This window comes from Micromys minutus (genome assembly GCF_963924665.1).
Source record: "Micromys minutus genome assembly, chromosome: 1".
Taxonomy (NCBI): domain Eukaryota; kingdom Metazoa; phylum Chordata; class Mammalia; order Rodentia; family Muridae; genus Micromys; species Micromys minutus.
Window position 1 is genome coordinate 26,060,895 of NC_137969.1, and position 18,875 is coordinate 26,079,769.

An 18,875-nucleotide genomic window follows, 5' to 3' on the forward strand; every position below is an offset into this window, starting at 1 on the left:
AGGTCCAGAAGAAAGTAAAGCAGCATTGACTTTAGAATGAGGCTGGGGTCTGGCTCAGTAGTAGAGCGCTTGCTTAGCATGCAGAAGGCCTTCCCGAAAAGACTGGAATAAGTTTGTTCATCACTTCAAATAAAAGGCCTGACTTCTCCTTCACTAGATGCCCCAACACATTCTTTATAGTGTGCTGCTGGTTGATTTTTTCTTAAGTTGGTTTTTCCATGAGAAAAGATGAGAGTCATTTAGGAATAATGACTTTAAAATTTGATGAGTTGAGTTTCAAATTCAGCAGAAAAAAAAATCAAATTACCATGTGAGCTTGGAAGTCCTTTGGTTGAGTTTTGTGTTTGTTGTTTCAAATCATCAAAATCAAACAAACAAACAAACCAAGGGATCCTGTAAATCCAGTCTTAAGAAGAATTCAAATTACAAGAGCCCTAAGGGCATGGCTTGCTTCCACACTGCTGGCTTCCCTACAAACTAGTGCATTCACTAGAACCTCACTGGCCAGGTAGGACAGGTTATGTGATCAATGGACCCTGCCCATGTGCCAGCAAAATAGGCCCAAGAATCAAGACTACACACAGCGGCCTGACCCTTGGCATCAGCCCACCCACTCATTAGCTACATTCACTAAAAGAGTGAAACTTTTCCATGGACAGGTTTTCAGATGTCATGTGACATTCACAAACAAAAATACAATTATCAGATGAAGAACTCACTGCAAGATTGAGGACATCACTGTTATATGACTGAGAAGGGACATAAAAACAGGGGGCTGTGTAAAACCATGAGGTCAGATAAATATCCTGTTAATGAGCAATGACTTCCTCTTTTAGGACCTGCATGTAGTTTTAAGAAAAGAGACCAGGAAAGCCGGCACCTTGGAGGCACACTTTGCTAACAAAACAAGGTGCTATGTGCAGAGTACTGGGTTGTGGGCTGACAGAGCCAGGTGCGGCGGGCAGCATACCTGGTTATGGTGCTGACGGAGAAGTGTGACGGAGGCTGGGTCTCATGCATGAGGAGCTTCAGGTAAACACTGCTTTGATCTCTAGCGACAGCCACGACTGGATCAGCCTGTCCTTGGTCACACTTATAAAACAGCTTTGGGACAAGCCTGCCATGAAAGGAAAACTGGTCTACACAGGAAGTACATGAAATTCGCCCATCACCATATCTTTCCGCAGATGGCTAACCCAACCTATGCCCGCAACAGCCATCAGAGCCGTGCACAGCAGTTACATCCAGGAGGGAGAAAGCAGCAGACTCTCTTTCATTCTTAGTGCTGATCTCTACGCTACAAATCTGACAATCAAAACACATCAGTTTTACAGTGGAAGGGTAGTGATTTGTTTTTTCAAATTATCACTTTAGTAAGTTTTTTTTTAATAATCAAATCGGATTCCTCGTGCCTTTCCCATTCTTTTACTATATATTTCTGCCAAAGAGTAGAGAAAACACCTTGTTAATGATGTTGCAGCAACATGTCGAACCCTGGGGTCTTCATCTCCAAGCAAATAAATGACCACATTATTGAGTACTCGTTCTTGTAGTTTTAGAAACTTTAGAGAGACAGAAAATTTAAAAAAAAATTAAGTTTCATGACATAAAGTGTTAAATATAGCACAACACAGGCATTCAACAGGACTTCACTCCACTAGGGAGACCCTGCTAAAACAGTTTTCAAAAGACAGGGCCCACAGTCTCACAAAATGAACTGCTTACCCCTGTGTAATGATGAGCCCCTCGGTGTAAATTTTCTGCTTTTGCCTCCAAAAAACTCACCAGCCTAACAAAAAAGCACATTCAACAGAGACGTCATTTACTTAGCAAACAGGGCTGCTGGCCTGCAGCCCTCAGACAGTCAACATAAAAGCAGTCTCTCAGAGGCAGCTCACGTCTTCTATAAATTCTCGACTAAACAAGTGAGCACTGGATAAATAGCTTTTCATCAAAATACAAACCTACTGCTTCAAGAGTTAAGTGTTTCATAAATGAGCTTAAACACAGAGAGGACAAGCACAGTGAAACTCCCACCCAAGTGACCAGCTGTGTGCCCCATTCCACAACCCTAACTGCAACAACAGAATAATCCCTCTTTCAGAGACTGTCTGAAGATGAGTCTGCACTGGCTTTAAAAATCAATCAAACAGGCTAGAGAGATGGTTCCATGGTTAACAGCACTAGCTGCTCTTCCAGGGGAGCAGAGTTCAATTCCCAGAAGCTACGGACAGCTCGAAACTGCCTATAACTCCAGTTCCAAGGGTTGCAACTCCCTTTTCTAGATTTCATTAACACTAGATACATAAAGTACACACACATACATAAGGCAAAATCAAACAAACAAAAACCAAGCAAACAAGCAAAGAACAGTAACCACACACACACAAACATGAATAATAAAGGAACATTTCCCTTCTAAAAGAAATTGTTAAAAAGAAACTGCTAGGTAAAACTTACTCTGAGGAAATGAAAGATACAATATGCTAAATTTTAGAATTTTAGTTTCTAGGAAGGGATTGAGTGGGGTGTATGTGTGTGATGTTTCTCAAGAGCCACCCACCTGGTATAGGTTTGGGTGGGGGGCATTTAATGGTTAAAAAATGTGCATGTAGAATTATCCAGCTGGACTCAGTTTAGATAATCTCGATTTTGTTTGCAGCATCCAAAGCATCGTAATCAGGAAGTCGTCAAACAGGCCTGGTGGGTACTGACTTTGGCCACATCAATGTCAGAGTTGCTCATAGCCTGATCCTGTGCTTATTGCTCTCGACAACCACAACAAAGTGTCCTCTAGCTTCTTCATGACCGACTGGGTAGAGGACAGACTAGATGTGATGGAACTGTCAAGTTTTGTTTCTGCTACGAGTGTTCTGGTGAGGGTATGTGGCCTGCCCAAGGGGAAGGTGGGTAATATTAGGACACCTTCGACATGGCCTTCCAGACTTTCACTGTTTGCACTTTGGCTTCCGCTTTGGGACAGGCAGTTGTCTACTTCAATTTCAGCACCATCCTGGAAAAAGCCACCTTGTTCTTTGAGACAGAACTCTTCCTACTAAGCTAGGCAAAGTGGCTGACCAGCAAGGCCCATGGACCCAGCTGCCGTCACTTCTCCAGAACTACGGTTACCACATCTGCTTTCACATGGGTGCTGCTATCAAACTCAAGTTCTGTTTATGTGGCCACTGCCCATCTCCCCAGTCCTCAAGTTATTTTTTTAAACTGTAAAATACTATTTTTATTTTACAGCTATTCTTCAGAGGCAGCATGACAAAATACCATTCAGCTACCTCCCTTAAATCAGAATAAAAGTAAGTACATTAAAAACAAAAACAAAAATACGAGCGGAGTTGATAGTTTTTAAAAAGTTTGAGTGAAACAAGGTTTCTCAAAACAAACAACAACTCAGTGGGGCTGGAAAGACAGTTCAGCATTTAAAAACATTTTCTGGCCTTCCCGAGAACTGGAGTGTAGTCTTCAGCAGCCATATTAGGAGGCTTAAAACCACTAACTCTGCTCTAGGGGATATGACACTTCTGGCCTTCTAAGGCACTTGCATTCATGTGCACAAACCTATATGCCCAATACAGATATATATATATTTAGAGATAATTAAAAGTAATAAAAGGTATTTTTTTTACTCCTACCATCTAGAAAACCAAGACAACCAGAAAAATTCATCTCACTTAAAATATCAAAATCTCCAAGTTGAGAGTTCCAAAAAAATAACTGTGAACTATCACATGTATTTTAACTAAACCCTAGATGGTCTGAACAGGCAGTACACACAAGAGTCATACCAAACCTCAGGACTTTTAGCTTTTAATTTGAACTTCTGAATTGGAACTTGGTTCCCTTACCTGAAATCAATCTCTGCAAGAGTTTCCAGCAGTTCAGTCCGCACCAGCCAGTAGGAGCTATTCTTCAGAGGCAGCATGTCAATAAGCAGTTGTAATCCCAAGTCACTGTAACTGCTGCTGCAAAGACTCAGGACACAGTGCTGAGAAGCCCAGCCCAAGGTAGAAGGCATCAGGATCAGATGCCTCATCTTACAACAGCACTCACTCTTCTGCATGCTCCTACTTTGTGCTAGTCTGTCTTTAAGCAGCAACAAGAATGCTACAGGCTCCAGAAGTATTCAAGAAGCTTGAGTTACAAAGTAAATGTGCCCATTATACAGAACTTTTGTCTTTTTCTGCCTCCGATTACTTCCACTTGAGTCTTGAGCCTCAGTCTCAGGAAGACTAACCATTTGGTTTAGGGGACAATGACATAACATAATCCTGCTACATGTGAAAGAAGTCTCAGGCCCAGCATAAGGAGAAGAGACGATATCAAAGAGTATCTTGTCTAGATGTGACTAGACTTTTTTGATGGACAAGGAAATAAAGTGGATCTTGTATTGCTATAGCACCTACAGCCTCAGAGCTTAAAGGCATTAGTTATCCTGTAATTATCCTATACATGGATGACACATGTATACCTACCAGCAAAGCACCTGTGCTATGTGCATGCCTCCTTTAAAAAAAAAACACAACTTACTGAAACTTAACTTAAAAAAAGATGGTGCTGGGGCTGGAAAGATGGCTCAATGGTTAAAAGTTACTGCTCTTTTGAAGGACCTGAATCTGGTTCTCAACAGCCACATCAGGTGGCTCATAGCCACCTATAATTCTAGCTTCAGGGGACCCAGTGCCCTCTTCTGGCCCCTATTGCTATTGTCCTCATAGACATAACCTCACACTCTGACACACACACACACACACACACACACACACACACACACACACACCATTAAAAAAAATAAAATCTTTAAAAAATTGTAACTGAGAAAAACATTACTTTGAGGCCATTAAATTTTAAAAAAGGATGGTAGTCCCCTCCCAGTGACTTATTCACTATTTTTGTTTTGATTTTGTCTAGTTTTCTGTTATTGAATGGCCAATTGTGACTTATGATCCAACTAACAGGAAATATTCCACCTTACTGTCACTTGAGGAACCAAGGCTCTTTTAATGAAAAGCCCATAATTTCACTGCAGCTCAACATTCTACTATCTTAAAACAGTATTTGTAAAAATTTAACAAATTTTATATTTGTTATATTTTATATTTCAAAATAGCAAGGTACATTTCTAAGCACTACCTTTAGGAGAAAGAGATGTTTCAAATAAAGATTCTAAGAATTAAAACTAAACGTTTTAATAAATTTTAATACTCTGGCAATGTTTTCAAAAGCTGAGAAAATAACTGTTTAGAGCTTAGGGAAATGTGTCCTATTAAGCTCCAAATTTAACTGTATCATTGGTAAGCTCACTAAGGCAAGGACAGTTGTGTAAAGCACTGTACTCACCCTCACAGCTGTACAAGCCAACTTGCAAGTAACAGAAGATTCATCCTTCAAAGTTTTCTGCAGTAAAGGAATGCAGTCCACCAGAGAAAATGTATTTCCTAACCAGAAAAAAAGAGCAAGAAATATCTCCATAGAAACATGAACATGGGAATAATATCCAAAAAAGAGACACCAGAACAAACTGTCCTGTTACCTGTCAGGGTTCTGATGGTGCCCAGCCAGTCGCCAACACGGAGATGAGACCTGCTGAGGACGGAGTAGACAAGGGTCCCACAGAGAATGGCGGTAGCTCCTCTGACCTGGGGGTCTCCATGATCGATGTAGTTCAAGATGTCAGAGACATACTGTTCCTCTGTGGACACAAATGGCCCAGCCTGTACCTTCTCCACCATCAAATTTATACTAAAATGAAGCTTCATTCTCAGAAAAGGAAGAAAAGGGAACATTTTGCATATGCAAAGAACCTGACTATAATTTCCTAAGTAGTAAAAAAATGTTTGGGGTTCAAAGGTTCTAGAGTCACCATATTGAAATTATCTCAGTATGTCAGATTTTCTAAATTGTGATTACAGGTTGTCAGAGTGAAATCAAATTTCTAAGATTTCTTTTGAAAATAAAGATTAGAAACAATAAATCTGGTATATATTTATTAACTTTAAACTCAATAACACAGGCTTGCCTTGTCATTCAAAGAAAGAAGGTGGCAGATACTTTCTGCTCCAGAACAGCTGTGTCCAACAGCAGACAGGGTGTGGTGCTCTCCTGACCAGTCTTAGCCTGAATATGGATGTGGCCCAGGTAAATGTGACACAGAACAATCTAACAATGCAGTTTATGATTCAAAAAGAAATAGAGTATGTGTGTAAATAACTTTTATGTTTCCAGAATTCTGCTTTATGACTGATGTGGCCATGCGTATGGAAACTACACAGAAGGGGAATCATGAGACTAAGAATACGACTTTGTGTTCATCTGGACGCTGGCACAGCTGAAACATAGGCTAACTAGAAACACGCACTGCTCAAGAAGGCAAGACTGTGAGACAGCTGTAAGTACAAATTAACTGATGAAAACACTTGAATTGCCAACGTACCAGTATTTTCCATGGTTTTAAGAGGAACTTTGTACAGTTTGCTGAAGAACGATTCTGGATGAAGGGCCACAGCTGCCCCAATGCAGCTGAGGGCCAGGGCCTTCACACTGACTCTCACATCTCTGTCTGGAACCAGTGCTGCAAAGGAACCACCAGGCCCCTTTAGCCTTTTCCATGAAACAAAACTTTCCCTCCCTCTCACAGTTCTCCCTCCCCCCCTCTCACCCCTCTCCCTCCCTCCCTTCCTCCCTCTGTCAGCAGAAATGGAAAGTAAACTTCAACCCCAAAACCAGATACTGAAAGACCAACAAACGAACTTCTGAACCCATAAGTGTCCCCTCAACTCTGCATCTACTCTGCTGTGCTTACCTTTCTTTTCACCAGTTAACAAGAAGGAAGCAGATAAAAGACGGACACAATGTACCAGAGGAGCAGAATCATCATCATTAGGCTGTCCTATGTCACCTTTGATTCGGCAAGGCTAGAACAGAGAAGTAAACATTTGATTCACTAGTTCAGTCAAGAAAATAAACCACATCAGGGTGCTAGAGACAGAGATGCCTATACTTGGCCACCTCCATAGCTGATCTCAAACAGAACACAGTTGAAACCCTAAATCACAGGGCCATAAGGTGTGGCAAAAGACAAGCTTAGTATGAAGAAGATTCATTGGGCAGAAAGGCACTAAAACACAGCATTCAGGAGACGCTGTTCACATTGGCAAGTCACAAGTGTCTACTGAAAACTGAGTTTGAGGCCAGCCAAGGCTGCATAGTGAGATCCTGTCTCAAAAAACTCCAAAACATACACACATACAAAAAGATACTAGGCAAAGGAATAAGCCAGAGAAGCTCAAAGTTTGGAAGGATACAAAAACACCTGGAGAGCCCTCTCAAAGGAAGTCATTTTGACTGATAGAATCAGATGACAAATGTATCCCTAACCTTAAGGAATTTAAAGTTGACTGTAAATACAGTAGATGTGCATGTAAAGCAAACATCAGAGGAAGAGGGAGATGTCTTAATCAGGTGAGTGAGCAAAACTAAGAACTGCCACAAAGCTCTGCACAAGCCTCAGATGAATAATACAGGGTATCAGGCAGGTGGAGCTCAGCACCAGTACATCTGAGTCTCTGGGGGCAGAACTAATACAACTGCTAAGAAGCTGCATAACCCTGGAGGGGCAAAAAAGGACAGAGGCCTGGGAGTGTCCAGTGTTTCTAGGGGAAAGGAATAAGCCCAGAGCTGGGCTAGGAACAAGTGAAAGTAGCAAAAGCCAGGAAAATTCCAACCCCTCACACACAAGCTGCTCCTTCCTGTGAAGCTCACCTTGCTTTCTGGGTCACCGGCTTCAGCAACCTCATCTTTTGATACAAACTTATCTATACTGCTGTCAGAGGGCTGCCTGCTATGACCCATCCTTTCCAACAAGTGTGCCTGTTGAAGGGCTTTAAAAATAGAAATCATAATTAAGTGACAAGTCCAATCAAAATATGTATATATTTACACAGACACAATGTACAGGTACCAATTTAAACCAAAGTCTGATTGTAGCTAAATTGCCATTTTCAATTTGAATTGAAATTCAATTCAAATTGAAATGAAAATTAATGCCATTCTCAATTTTAAAAATAATGACACCAAAAGATCTTCTTGAAAGAAAAATAAAAATGTCTTGCTGGGTAGTGGTGGTTCATGCCTTTAATCCCAGCATTTGGATGGCAGAGGTAGGCGGATCTCCCAAGTTCAAGGCCGGCTTGGTCTACAGAGTAAGTTCCAGGACAGCTAAAGCTACCCAAAGAAACCCTCTCTGGAGAAACATAAACAAACAAATGAGGAAAGATAAAGATGTCTAAGGCTGAAAACACTTCCATCATATAAAGTGAACTTACCCAGAGAAGAGTTTCTGAAAACATCTGAGACTTCACCAGGAAGAACCCCTGCAGCTTCCTCTTCATCGTCCTCCTGTGGCTGTCCAATCTGCATGCCTAAATACTGGCTGTCCGCACCGTCTAACACCTGTACAGATAAAGGGGGACGGTCAGGCCGAAGCCCTTCAATGTGAAGAAAGGGCCACCAGCAGAGCTGAGCACGGACAATGCAAAGACCATGTTGGATCAGAATGCAAAGGTCAATTGCTTATTCAATGGCCATAGGTAAATGCATGTGTAAAAGCAACAAACAAGAGCTCTTCACCACCAAGCTAAGAAAGCTTTGCTGTGGAATGTTACCTGGGCAGGGTGGTATCTATACCAGGCCTGCACAAGGTACGCAAGTAACATTCTGGAGACAGGCTTGTCGAACCCTGCTCCTTCCTAAGGGTATAAATGATTAGTGATCACTGGGATAAACATATTCTTCAGCGGTATAGATGTTTATAAGCTGCCGATGCCCTAGGAGGGCATCCTTGTGCTCCTCTTAAGTAGTGCCAAATACACTAATTGGTTTGTCAAACTAAACTTGGGTGGAATCCTTCCTTTGGTCTATCACTCGTATCCCATCTGTGGTAATCAGACATTTGTTGGTCTCAAGGAAAAGGTCATACCAAGCCTTTATAGCTCTAGGAAATCTAAAGAAATTTCTATCTGTAAACTCTTTTGATATTAAAAAAAATCTTTAAAAAAAAGACACAAGGTTGGAAAGAGAGGTGGAAAGTAGATCTGGGAGTAGTTAGAGACAAAGATGAGGCTTTCAGGTGAGAATCTAACAATAGGTTATCATCACTACATTTATAAATATGCCATATTCCAGAAAGATTCTGTGGTGAAAGATTCCTGGAGAGAACAGCAAGGTGGAACCAGTGAGAACTCAAGGATCTGGAGAAAGAGAATACTGACTGCAGCCTACAGCCAAAACTTCTTGGGGCATCTTTAGCCCCTTTGATGGCCATTTATTATCTTCTTCTGTATGTGACCTAACACCATCTTTTGTTTATTTGTTTGGTTGTTTGGTTGGATGCTTGGCTTGCTTTGGTTTGAGACAGGGTTTATCTGTGTAACACTGGCTGTCCTGGAACTCAGTTTGTAGACCAGGGTGGACCGGAACTCAGAGAGACACAACAGGCTCTGCCTGAGTGCTGAGAGTAAAGGTGTGAACTACCACAGACTGAACTAACATCCTTTAACCCCTGAGAAACCCTGTAGAATATACAGACCCTAGTTTCCATTAGTTGAGAGATCTTCCTGCTTTATTACTCCTGCCCATCTGAAATGCCCACCAATGTATTGGAAAAACCCACCAATGGATATTGAAAAATGTCTTGATTTATACATTTTCTTTCTTTCTTTCTTGGGTTATTAAAAACTTTACCAAGTTGTCACTGCACTAGAACACATAAACTAGACTAACCTGAACCTATGATCTTCAGCTACAGTCACTAATATTTGGCTTCAGAATAAACGTATTCTTATCCCCTTTGAGGTGAGAGCTACATTTCTGTATCAACAATTCCATATTGAAAAATGTTTCATTTCCATCTGAAACCTCTTGTGTAATTTACCTTAAAAACTGAGCAATAGTAGCTAGAGATATAGCTTGGTGGATAGAATGCTCACTGTGCAAGCATGCCACATAGAACACTGTACACCTGTCACCCGAGCTCTAGAGGTTGGGATGAAGTAGGTCAAAAGTTTGTTGACCAGCCAGCCTAGCCAAAAAAGTAATCTCTCTAAGTTCAGTATGAGATGCTGTCGCAAAAAATAAAGTGCACTGGGGCTGGGGAGAAAGCCCGGTAGGTAATAAAATTTGTTCTGAAAGCACGAGAAACTAAACTCAAAACTCCAGACAGAACTCATGTAAAAATCTACACATACTTGCACAGGCCTATATAAACCTCAGCGCTGGTGTCAGAGCTGAGCAGAGACAGGCAGGTCCTATAACCTCATTGGCTAGCCAAATAACAAAAAAACTGAGTTTCTAGTTCACTGAGAGACCCTGCCTCAAGGCAATAAGGTGAAAAGTGATAGAGGAAGATCCCAAAAATGCTTTTCTGCCCCTACGTGTATATGCATAGGAACAAATCAGAAGCACACTGACTTCTTATATATATATATATATGACTTGTATATAGTACATTCATATGACATACACACACAACTTTTCTGCATCATGAAAAGCATTCCAAATTTTCCAGTAAAAGACAAATAATCTATATAATCAAAATCAACTAAAATTAAATTTCCTGTACTGTCTTTCCTTCAGTAGATTTACCCAGCCTCTCCAAAGACTACCTGCTGAGCAAGTGAGCTGAGGAGTTTCAATGTCATAAGGAACATCTGCTAGTTACCTGGAGAGGGAAATCAGGTCAGAGATTTGTAGTCACATTTTGTGTGTGAATGTGTGAGAGTAAAAGAGAGAGAGAACACAAACGGACAGTGGGTGTGTGCATACTGACAAGCATGGATGCGGAGGTGAGAGGTCAATGTCATGTGTTTTACTCAGTTGTTGTCTACTTTATTTTTGGGTCACAGTCTCTCATTTGGGATAGAATAGTTTAGCTAGCAAGCCTCTGACTCCACCGTCCCAGAGTGGGGATTATAAAAGTGTGTGGTCATAAAGCGCAGCTTTTAACATGGTACTGTGTGGAAGCAACTTACTGGCGCCATCTCCCCAGCTCCTGTGGACACACACATGTTCATTTCTGACTTGAATTCAGTGTTTTGTGTTCATTCCAGTATCTTATTTATATTAAAGAAATGCTGGGTACAATATAAAATTTAGATGCAAGCCAAAATATCCTACCATATACTTAATAAACCATATTCTAGGCTGGGCACAGTAGTTTAATACCAGTACTTGGGAGGGAGAGGCAGGTAGATCTCTTTGAGTTCAATCAGCCTGGTCTACAAAGTGAGTTGAGGATACCCAGAACTATTATACAAAGAAACCCTGTCTCAAAAAGAAAAAAATCTATATATAGGTTCTATATAGAAAAAAATATAAAGTTTGTGTATTATATAATATATATCTATATAAAATATTATATCTATAGTGTATATATATGCATATTCTATATTAGCTAAACATTTAATTATATACACTTAAAATAGGATGTAAAAACTACTCTACTTTTAGCTGTATAGCCAAAAGAATTGAAAGCTGAGTCTTAGAGATATTCTGTAGACCCATGTTCACAATGCCGTTATTCATAACTGTTAAAATGTAAAGGTAACCCTCATGTTTACTAATAGATGAAAGGATAAGCAAAATGTAGTCTATCCAAAGACCAGAATTATTCAGCCCTTAAAAAGAATTCTCACACATGCTACATGGAGGCATTATGTTAAGTAAGCCAGTCATAGAAGGATGAATACTTCATAGTAAACATACCGCATGAAGGAAGGACCTACAGTCATCAAACTTGTACTACAAAAAAACCAAACCAAAACCAAAACAAAACAGACCAATGGCTTCAAGAGGAGGGCTCTACCTTTACAGAGGGCACGGTTTCAGAAGATGAAGACTCAATAGCGCTATGTGGTGGTGACGATGACACCACTGAACTGTAAGTCTGATCTATGAGATAATTGTGTTGCTATTTTACTACACTAAGAAGAGGAAGAGAAAGAGAAGAAAATAGCTATTCGGAATGCAGTGAGGTTCATGCTCACGTTCCCAACAGTCCAAAGCTAAAGCAGGCAGATTTCAATTTTAAGGTCAGCCTAGGCTAAGATCCTGTTTCAGAAATATAAAACAAAAACAAACTGACAAGCAAGTTTAAAAATACAAAACAAACAAAAATACCCCACAATTCAGCACACACTTGCACCAAACTTTCTGATTTTACAATCTTTGAAGTGATTCCTGTCCATGAACTTAGACATCACAGGAACAGAAATATGTGCTACTTTAAAATGGATTGTGGTGTAAGTACACTGAGAGATCAGAAAGTGCTAAAAATAATACAGAGCACTGATATCACCACCCACATTTCATTAAGACCACAGACACTTTCAGTAGCAAGCTCCTTGAAAAATTTAAAATAGTTATGCAAACAGGCCTAATCAGGTATTAAAAATATATCATGTGTACAAGTAACTTGATTTCAATCTCATGGTTCAATACGAAAGACACTAGGCAATTTCTTCAGTGAAGGCATCCAGTAAGACCAAGTTCTTTGTTACATCTGAGCTGGGAGCCTCTCACTTTTGTGTGTAGTAATACAGAAAAATGAGCAGGAGGGTCCAAGTGTGGGCATCCAAGAATAAGCTCAAAGACAAAAGAACCAGAGCACCCTCTGCCCACTCACAATTTCAGAACTGTCAGAAGGAGTCACAGCTGAATCAGGCCCTTCAGTGGTGGTCTGAGAACTGTCACTGATAGGTGAGGAGGCCTGGGTCCCATCATTGAGATCCATGGCAGGGTCCGATGGGACAGCACTGAACTGGCTGGAGCTGTGGCTCAAGATGTCCTCCTCATCCCCATCAGTAGCAGCACTGGTCAAGTCACAGCCGGACAAATCCACAGAGTCTGCTTGAAGTGTGTGCTGGGATCGAGGCTGCTCAGTGATGATGTCGTGACCTACGGAACCAGGAGTGGAAACACCCGAAGACGTGGCAAGCTCTCCACCAATCTCACTCTTCACAGAGGCTAGAGACACAGAGAAAGTCAGCTGTCAAATGGCCAGAGGAAACAGTAGCTAAGGAATCAAAAGTATGCAAAATGACAAAAAGTTGACTGTATAAATGTTGCAACTATTAAACAGCATGGAGCATAGTGAAGAAAAGGTCAAGCAGCATAGTGGAGCTGGTTGGAACACGCAAATTCTCCAATCTGTGAATATTTTAAATGTGTTCCATCACAAAACCCAAGTTGAAGCTCTTAATGCATCTCTAAAGACACACATAGAATGTGTGAAACTCAGAAGCAGCTGGGGCAGGGGCACAAGCAGACTCCCAGGAACTGTAAATAGGCAACAACAAAACAGCACTGAACTCAGCACCCTTTAGGATGGGCTTGCCTTCTTCCAAGTCCTGTTCACCTCCACTCCAATCCTGCTCCTATAGAAGAAACACACTCCACCTTTTCCTAGTTTAATTTTAAAATTCCCTCTTACAAACACTATGGGAGATCAAAATCACTTCAGTGCCCGTTCTATAATAGTAAAATCCAATATTTAACATTCATTCATCCTTAAATGTTTGGAAGGACTTGAAAAAAAAAAAAAGAGTTGTTGATTCATATTGGAGGAAATGAAAGGTGCAAATGGTTGGGAACAGTGAAACTGTACCAATAAAAGAGTGCTTTCAGGATGCTGACAGGATAGTTTGTTTTAAAAAATAAAACCAAAATCACTTCAAAGCCATGAACAAGGTATGAGCAGTGCCTCCTGATAAAGGCCCTTGAGTTTTACACTAGTCCAGGCAGGGGAACGTCCATTGACATTATTTAGGTTTTTCTTCCCAAGAATCTTTGTCTTATTTTTATTTACCTAACAGTAAATATAACCAAAGCTGTTGGCATTTTATCTATTTATTAGTGTCTTAAAATAATACCTATGCTTTATAAAGAACACAAATAATTTTATATAACCACTTGAAAGCAAAAAATATATTCTTTCAAGTTAAATTACCCTGACGTTCTTCAACCTACTGTCCTGACCATGTAATTCATGAGACAACTCCATCTATCCTCCACTACCAAAAAGATATGCACAAGGATAAGTCAATTTTTGAATAACCTAAAACAAGAAAAGCACATAGCCAAATACATTTAGAGTAAACATTATAAAAGCAGCTAAATTATAAAAGCCACTTTCTGAGCAAGCCACCCAAGCCCTGCAATGCTTCAGGCTGAGGTGCTGAAAGGGGCACAAGATGGCAGATAATAAATTAAGGCCGACAATGGCAGCTCATGGACAACGAGAACAACAGCAAGTACCTGCAAAGGCTGAGCTGCTGACATCTGACCTAGACTCCGAGTCATCTTCCAAGGCTTCTTCTTCTCCTAAGAGCACTTTGCCTAGTAAATAATACAACAATAATCCTTTTAAGTTTTGCTAAAAATAATGGGTATTTTAGACTAAATAAAGTCAGGCATGATGGTGCACACTTTCACCAGGAGATAGAAAGAAAGCATGCCAATCTCTGAGTTTGAGGTCAGTCACATCTGCACAGTGAGGTTTAGTCCAAACCAAAGCTGCATAGTGACTCTATCTCAAAAAACAAAAATCAAATAAGCATACATTCTGAACTGAAAATCCCAGGCGTATTTAATTTACCCAATACAATTTATCTAACATGTATTTTATATTACTACAATGTTAAAGAATGGAAAAAAGAGTAACTTCTAGAATACTGTAAAAGCAGTAAGTCTATAAGAAAACAAGAGGTAGACGTAATTACTATTGAACTATGCCACAAAATAACTTTTTATTGATTTAGATTACTGTTGCAGTTAAATAATTTACTATCACTTAATAAATGAATGAGTAGCTTATGGCTAATAAGGTCATGTCTATTGGTCAGGTCTTGGAAATAGCCATGTTCTATTGGAATATCCATAGCAAATATGAAGTTGTATATCAAACACTTACATATAAATAGGTGACTTCATTTTATTATCTTTTATAGTCTACACTATACCTAAGAATATGAAAAGACAAAATATTTCCTAGTAAAATTTTAAAAATGTATCTTATAGTTTATGTTTAAAGTTATATTAGGAAGAAAAATCAGAGTTAATATCTTTACATTTATGTTACATATAAACATCATTAAACAACATCAAATTACACTTTGATCTATCAGCTTGATTGAACGAAGAAATGCTTAGAGGATTTCTAGAGAGGGTTAACTAAGAAGAAAGACTGATGCTTAGTGTGGGTAGCACGGATCACATGTTGAAATACAGTAAGAGGAAACCCACCAACACAACTATAGCCACCTGCTTTCTGGTTGCTGCTCTACCACACCTGCCCTGAGATAACAGACCAAGACTCTGAAACAGTAGCCAAGAATAAATCATTCCCTTGAAGTTGTTAATTTCAGGTATGTTCTCAAACAGGGAAACTAAAACAGATACTATATAGCTATTAGCTACCAACATTACTATTCTTCAAGTAAGAATTGTGATAATTTCCATGAAATTACATGATATAACTTTAAAGGCATAAGCTAATTAGCAAGGAGAACACAAATATATATAAAATTAACACAGCAAACTAGACATAAATACAAAATAGAACCTTTTATTAACAAAACATGTAGCTTAAAAAAAAATCAAATAAAACTCAAGAACAGTGAATTTGAATCTTCATGAAGCAGTTTCTACCCTCAAAGTCAGCGGCTGATTACATTCTGAAGAAAGTTCCCCCAGGGCAGATTCCATGAAGCAAAAAAAAAAAAAAAAAAAAAAAAAAAAAAAAAAAAAAAAAAAAAAAAGAGGGCTGACCTTTGCTGAAGCCTATGTACTCCACAACTCTGTTTTTATCTATCTTATATCTGGGAGATTACTCTTGTCTTAGTTGGTGCTTCTATGGCTGTGATAAAACTCCATGACCAAAAGTAACTTGAGAAAAAACTGAGGGGAACCGCAGAAGGGAACTGGAGGCAGGAACTGAAGCAGAGAACTTGGAGGAGTACTGCTTACCAGCTTGCTCAGTCAGCTTTCTTATAGCACCCAAAACCATTAGCCCAGGGGTGGCAGTGCCCAGAGTGAGCTGGGCCTTTTTATATCATCAATCAAGAAATTACATCACAGCTTTGTCCACAGACCTGTCTAGTGAGGACATTTTTTCAACTAAGGTTCCTACTTTGAAAATAACTCTACCTTGTATCAAGCGGACATAAACTAGCCAGCACAACACTCGAAAAAAAGAATCTTCATTATAACATAAACGTTTTAAAATCACCAGTCTAAATAAAAAGTCATCAGGAGATTCAGGAAATAGTAGAGATGAGAACTCATCTCAATAATATCACCTTTGTCACCATCTCTAGACAAAGTGACTGTGGAATAAGTTAGAGTGATTTTTACCAAGTGCCCACTAATCTCCCCTAGAGCAAGAATAGAGAGTAACATTTCTTATAATTCTTCTGCCTTTAAACGTTTGCAGTGCTTTCTAAAATCAGTATTTCCCTATGACAATAGATCAGACATTCCGCTGTAAGAGGCAAGGTCTTCCCAGTAGCCCAAAAGACTTCTGCTTCAGCCTCCAGGTGAAATTTAGCTCCCAAATTCTTCAAGTAAATGTTCTCTTAATTCAGTGGAGACTAGAATATTATTCTTGTGAAGAACTTATTCAAAAGTGACGTGTGTGGTACATCCCAGCAAGTGGGAAGCACAGGCAGAGAGAAATTAAGTTCAAGGCCAGCTCACACTACACAGTGATAGGCCCTGTCTCAAACTTAAAACACACACAGACCCTCATTTAATATGACAAGTAATACTGTGCTTTTAAGTTTTTAACTGTTCATATTATGACACAGAAAACAAATTCATCTTTTAAGATTTTAAAACTAGAAATGACAGCAATTCTTTTCCATGGAAATTCATAATATAAAATGAAATTGCAGCTGCTGCAAAGTGACCAAGTATTAAAACTATCAGGTCCTATCAGGAACTCTGGAATAAAAATAGGCCAGAAAACACATATGCAATTAGTTAAATATGGCTGAAAATTGATAAATAGGTGTGAACAAAATAAAGAAACAAACAAAGTAAACTATCTAATATGCCTACTAATAAAATTCATTAAGAAGGGAGGTTAGGATTGAAAAAATGGCTCAGCAGTTAAGGGCACTGACTGCTCTTCCAGAGGTCCTGAGTTCAATTCCCAGCAACCACATGGTGGCTCACAACCATCTGTACTGAGATCTGATGCCCTCTTCTGGTGTGTCTGAAGACAGCTACAGTGTACTCACATATATTAAATAAATAAATAAGTCTTTTTTTAAAAAAGTACATTAGTTAGTTTTATCAAGTATAGTAGTGCACTCTCTGTAAGATTTCGGAGGAGAGCTGACCCAGCAGTTTATATATTACATCATTGTTCTTCAGCAGTCACATGGCAGGTAAACAGCTGCAAGAGCCTATAACCCCAAAGTTTAAAATATTTGCTCTCTGGTCCCTCATAGAAAAGTTGCTGACCTTTGACCTCAGACATTAAAAATTATGATAAACAACTGTAATATAAACAATTTTTAAATGGCAGAAATTTTTGGATTCCAGCAGTATTCATACACTTACACTCCTGGGAGGAAATACAAGCAGAATCTAATGCATTGTGCAAACACAGAAGCAGCAGTTCAACTCAACACAAATCGGAGTTTGAAATAATCACCTTTTTGCTTTCTTGAGAGAATAGGGCTGCATGAGGAACCCCCTCCAGCTGTAAATCACAGAAAGTAACAGAAGAAAGTAAGGTAACAAGCTGCTCAAATCTGCAAGAAATTAAAAAATCCTCAAAAAGCTTGACTCAAATCCTAAACGGGGAATGTGGACATATTTCCATAGGACATGTTTAAATACCACAGTGTCACACTTAAAGGTGAAAATCACACTCATGTTCAAATATGCATTTTTAAAGATATGACTAAAATGTCAAAAAAGCTCATATAAATTCTGCTTTAAAAGCCAAACTAAAGCTATAAGATTTCACATAATTTGGACAACCAGAGGCCAGACACAAGCTCTCACTGGAGACAGTTACTAGAGATGTACATTTCTGTTCAGTGGGCATGATATGCTTTCCACGAAAATAATAATTCTTTAACGACAAGGACAACAGACATTTTCTGCTCATAGTCCAGGTAAGCTTTTAAGCACAAAAGGCCACAATAATATTTCCCAGGCAGACCGTCTCTAATTTATAGCTACAATAAGTCTGGGTCCTCAAGGTATATGCTGTGGCAAGCCATAACATGCCAGGGTCAGCAGAATTTGTCAAAACCTGCTAAATACCAGGTCACCACTAGAGGCTGGCATGCCCAGATTCCTATCTGTCCCTCCATCCAAGAGTAGCTCATGTCAGACAGGGCAGGCTGCCACTGCCTAATCTATAGTTCAAACTTTTTGAGCATCAAGAACAGAGACCAGATTAGGGAGGATCAGGAATAGAAAGGGTTCTCTAAAGTCAGGATCCAAGCAGAAAAAGAACATATATCCCCCCCCAAAAAAACATAAAAATCTATTTATGCCTGATAATCAAACATGAGAGTACTGGAAACTACCTAATATTTCTATTTCACTGCACAGGAAATGGAGGTGACAAGCCAGAAAGTCAGGAGACCAGGCTTTAAAGGTGTGCGACCTCATTCTGTCATCTAGCTTTCTAAACTATAGATTTATTTGCAAAAGCAGAAAGAGGCCTACATTGTAAGATTGGGCAAGGAATTTAGGCATGGATAGGTCAGCATAGCACAGCCCCATAAAGCAACAGAAGAAAACATGCCTTAATTCACAATGTTTAGACGACCACCTTGCTGAGAACG

The 18,875-nt window shown here is 39.5% G+C and overlaps 1 protein-coding gene across 1 annotated transcript in view; it reads right to left on the bottom strand.

The window, feature by feature from the left end:
• HTT (huntingtin) overlaps positions 1–18,875 on the bottom strand; it is a 138,582-nt gene that overhangs the window by 77,382 nt on the left and 42,325 nt on the right. The window contains exons 10-22 of the mRNA XM_080932563.1: positions 17,726–17,773; positions 14,323–14,403; positions 12,692–13,032; positions 8,337–8,463; positions 7,774–7,892; positions 6,815–6,926; positions 6,446–6,583; positions 5,546–5,704; positions 5,353–5,450; positions 3,861–4,000; positions 1,726–1,789; positions 1,462–1,562; positions 971–1,117 (exon numbers count right to left, since the gene is read on the bottom strand). Of these exons, the coding sequence (XP_080788689.1) occupies positions 971–1,117; positions 1,462–1,562; positions 1,726–1,789; positions 3,861–4,000; positions 5,353–5,450; positions 5,546–5,704; positions 6,446–6,583; positions 6,815–6,926; positions 7,774–7,892; positions 8,337–8,463; positions 12,692–13,032; positions 14,323–14,403; positions 17,726–17,773 (1,675 nt within the window). The remainder of the gene's footprint in view (positions 1–970; positions 1,118–1,461; positions 1,563–1,725; positions 1,790–3,860; positions 4,001–5,352; positions 5,451–5,545; positions 5,705–6,445; positions 6,584–6,814; positions 6,927–7,773; positions 7,893–8,336; positions 8,464–12,691; positions 13,033–14,322; positions 14,404–17,725; positions 17,774–18,875) is intronic.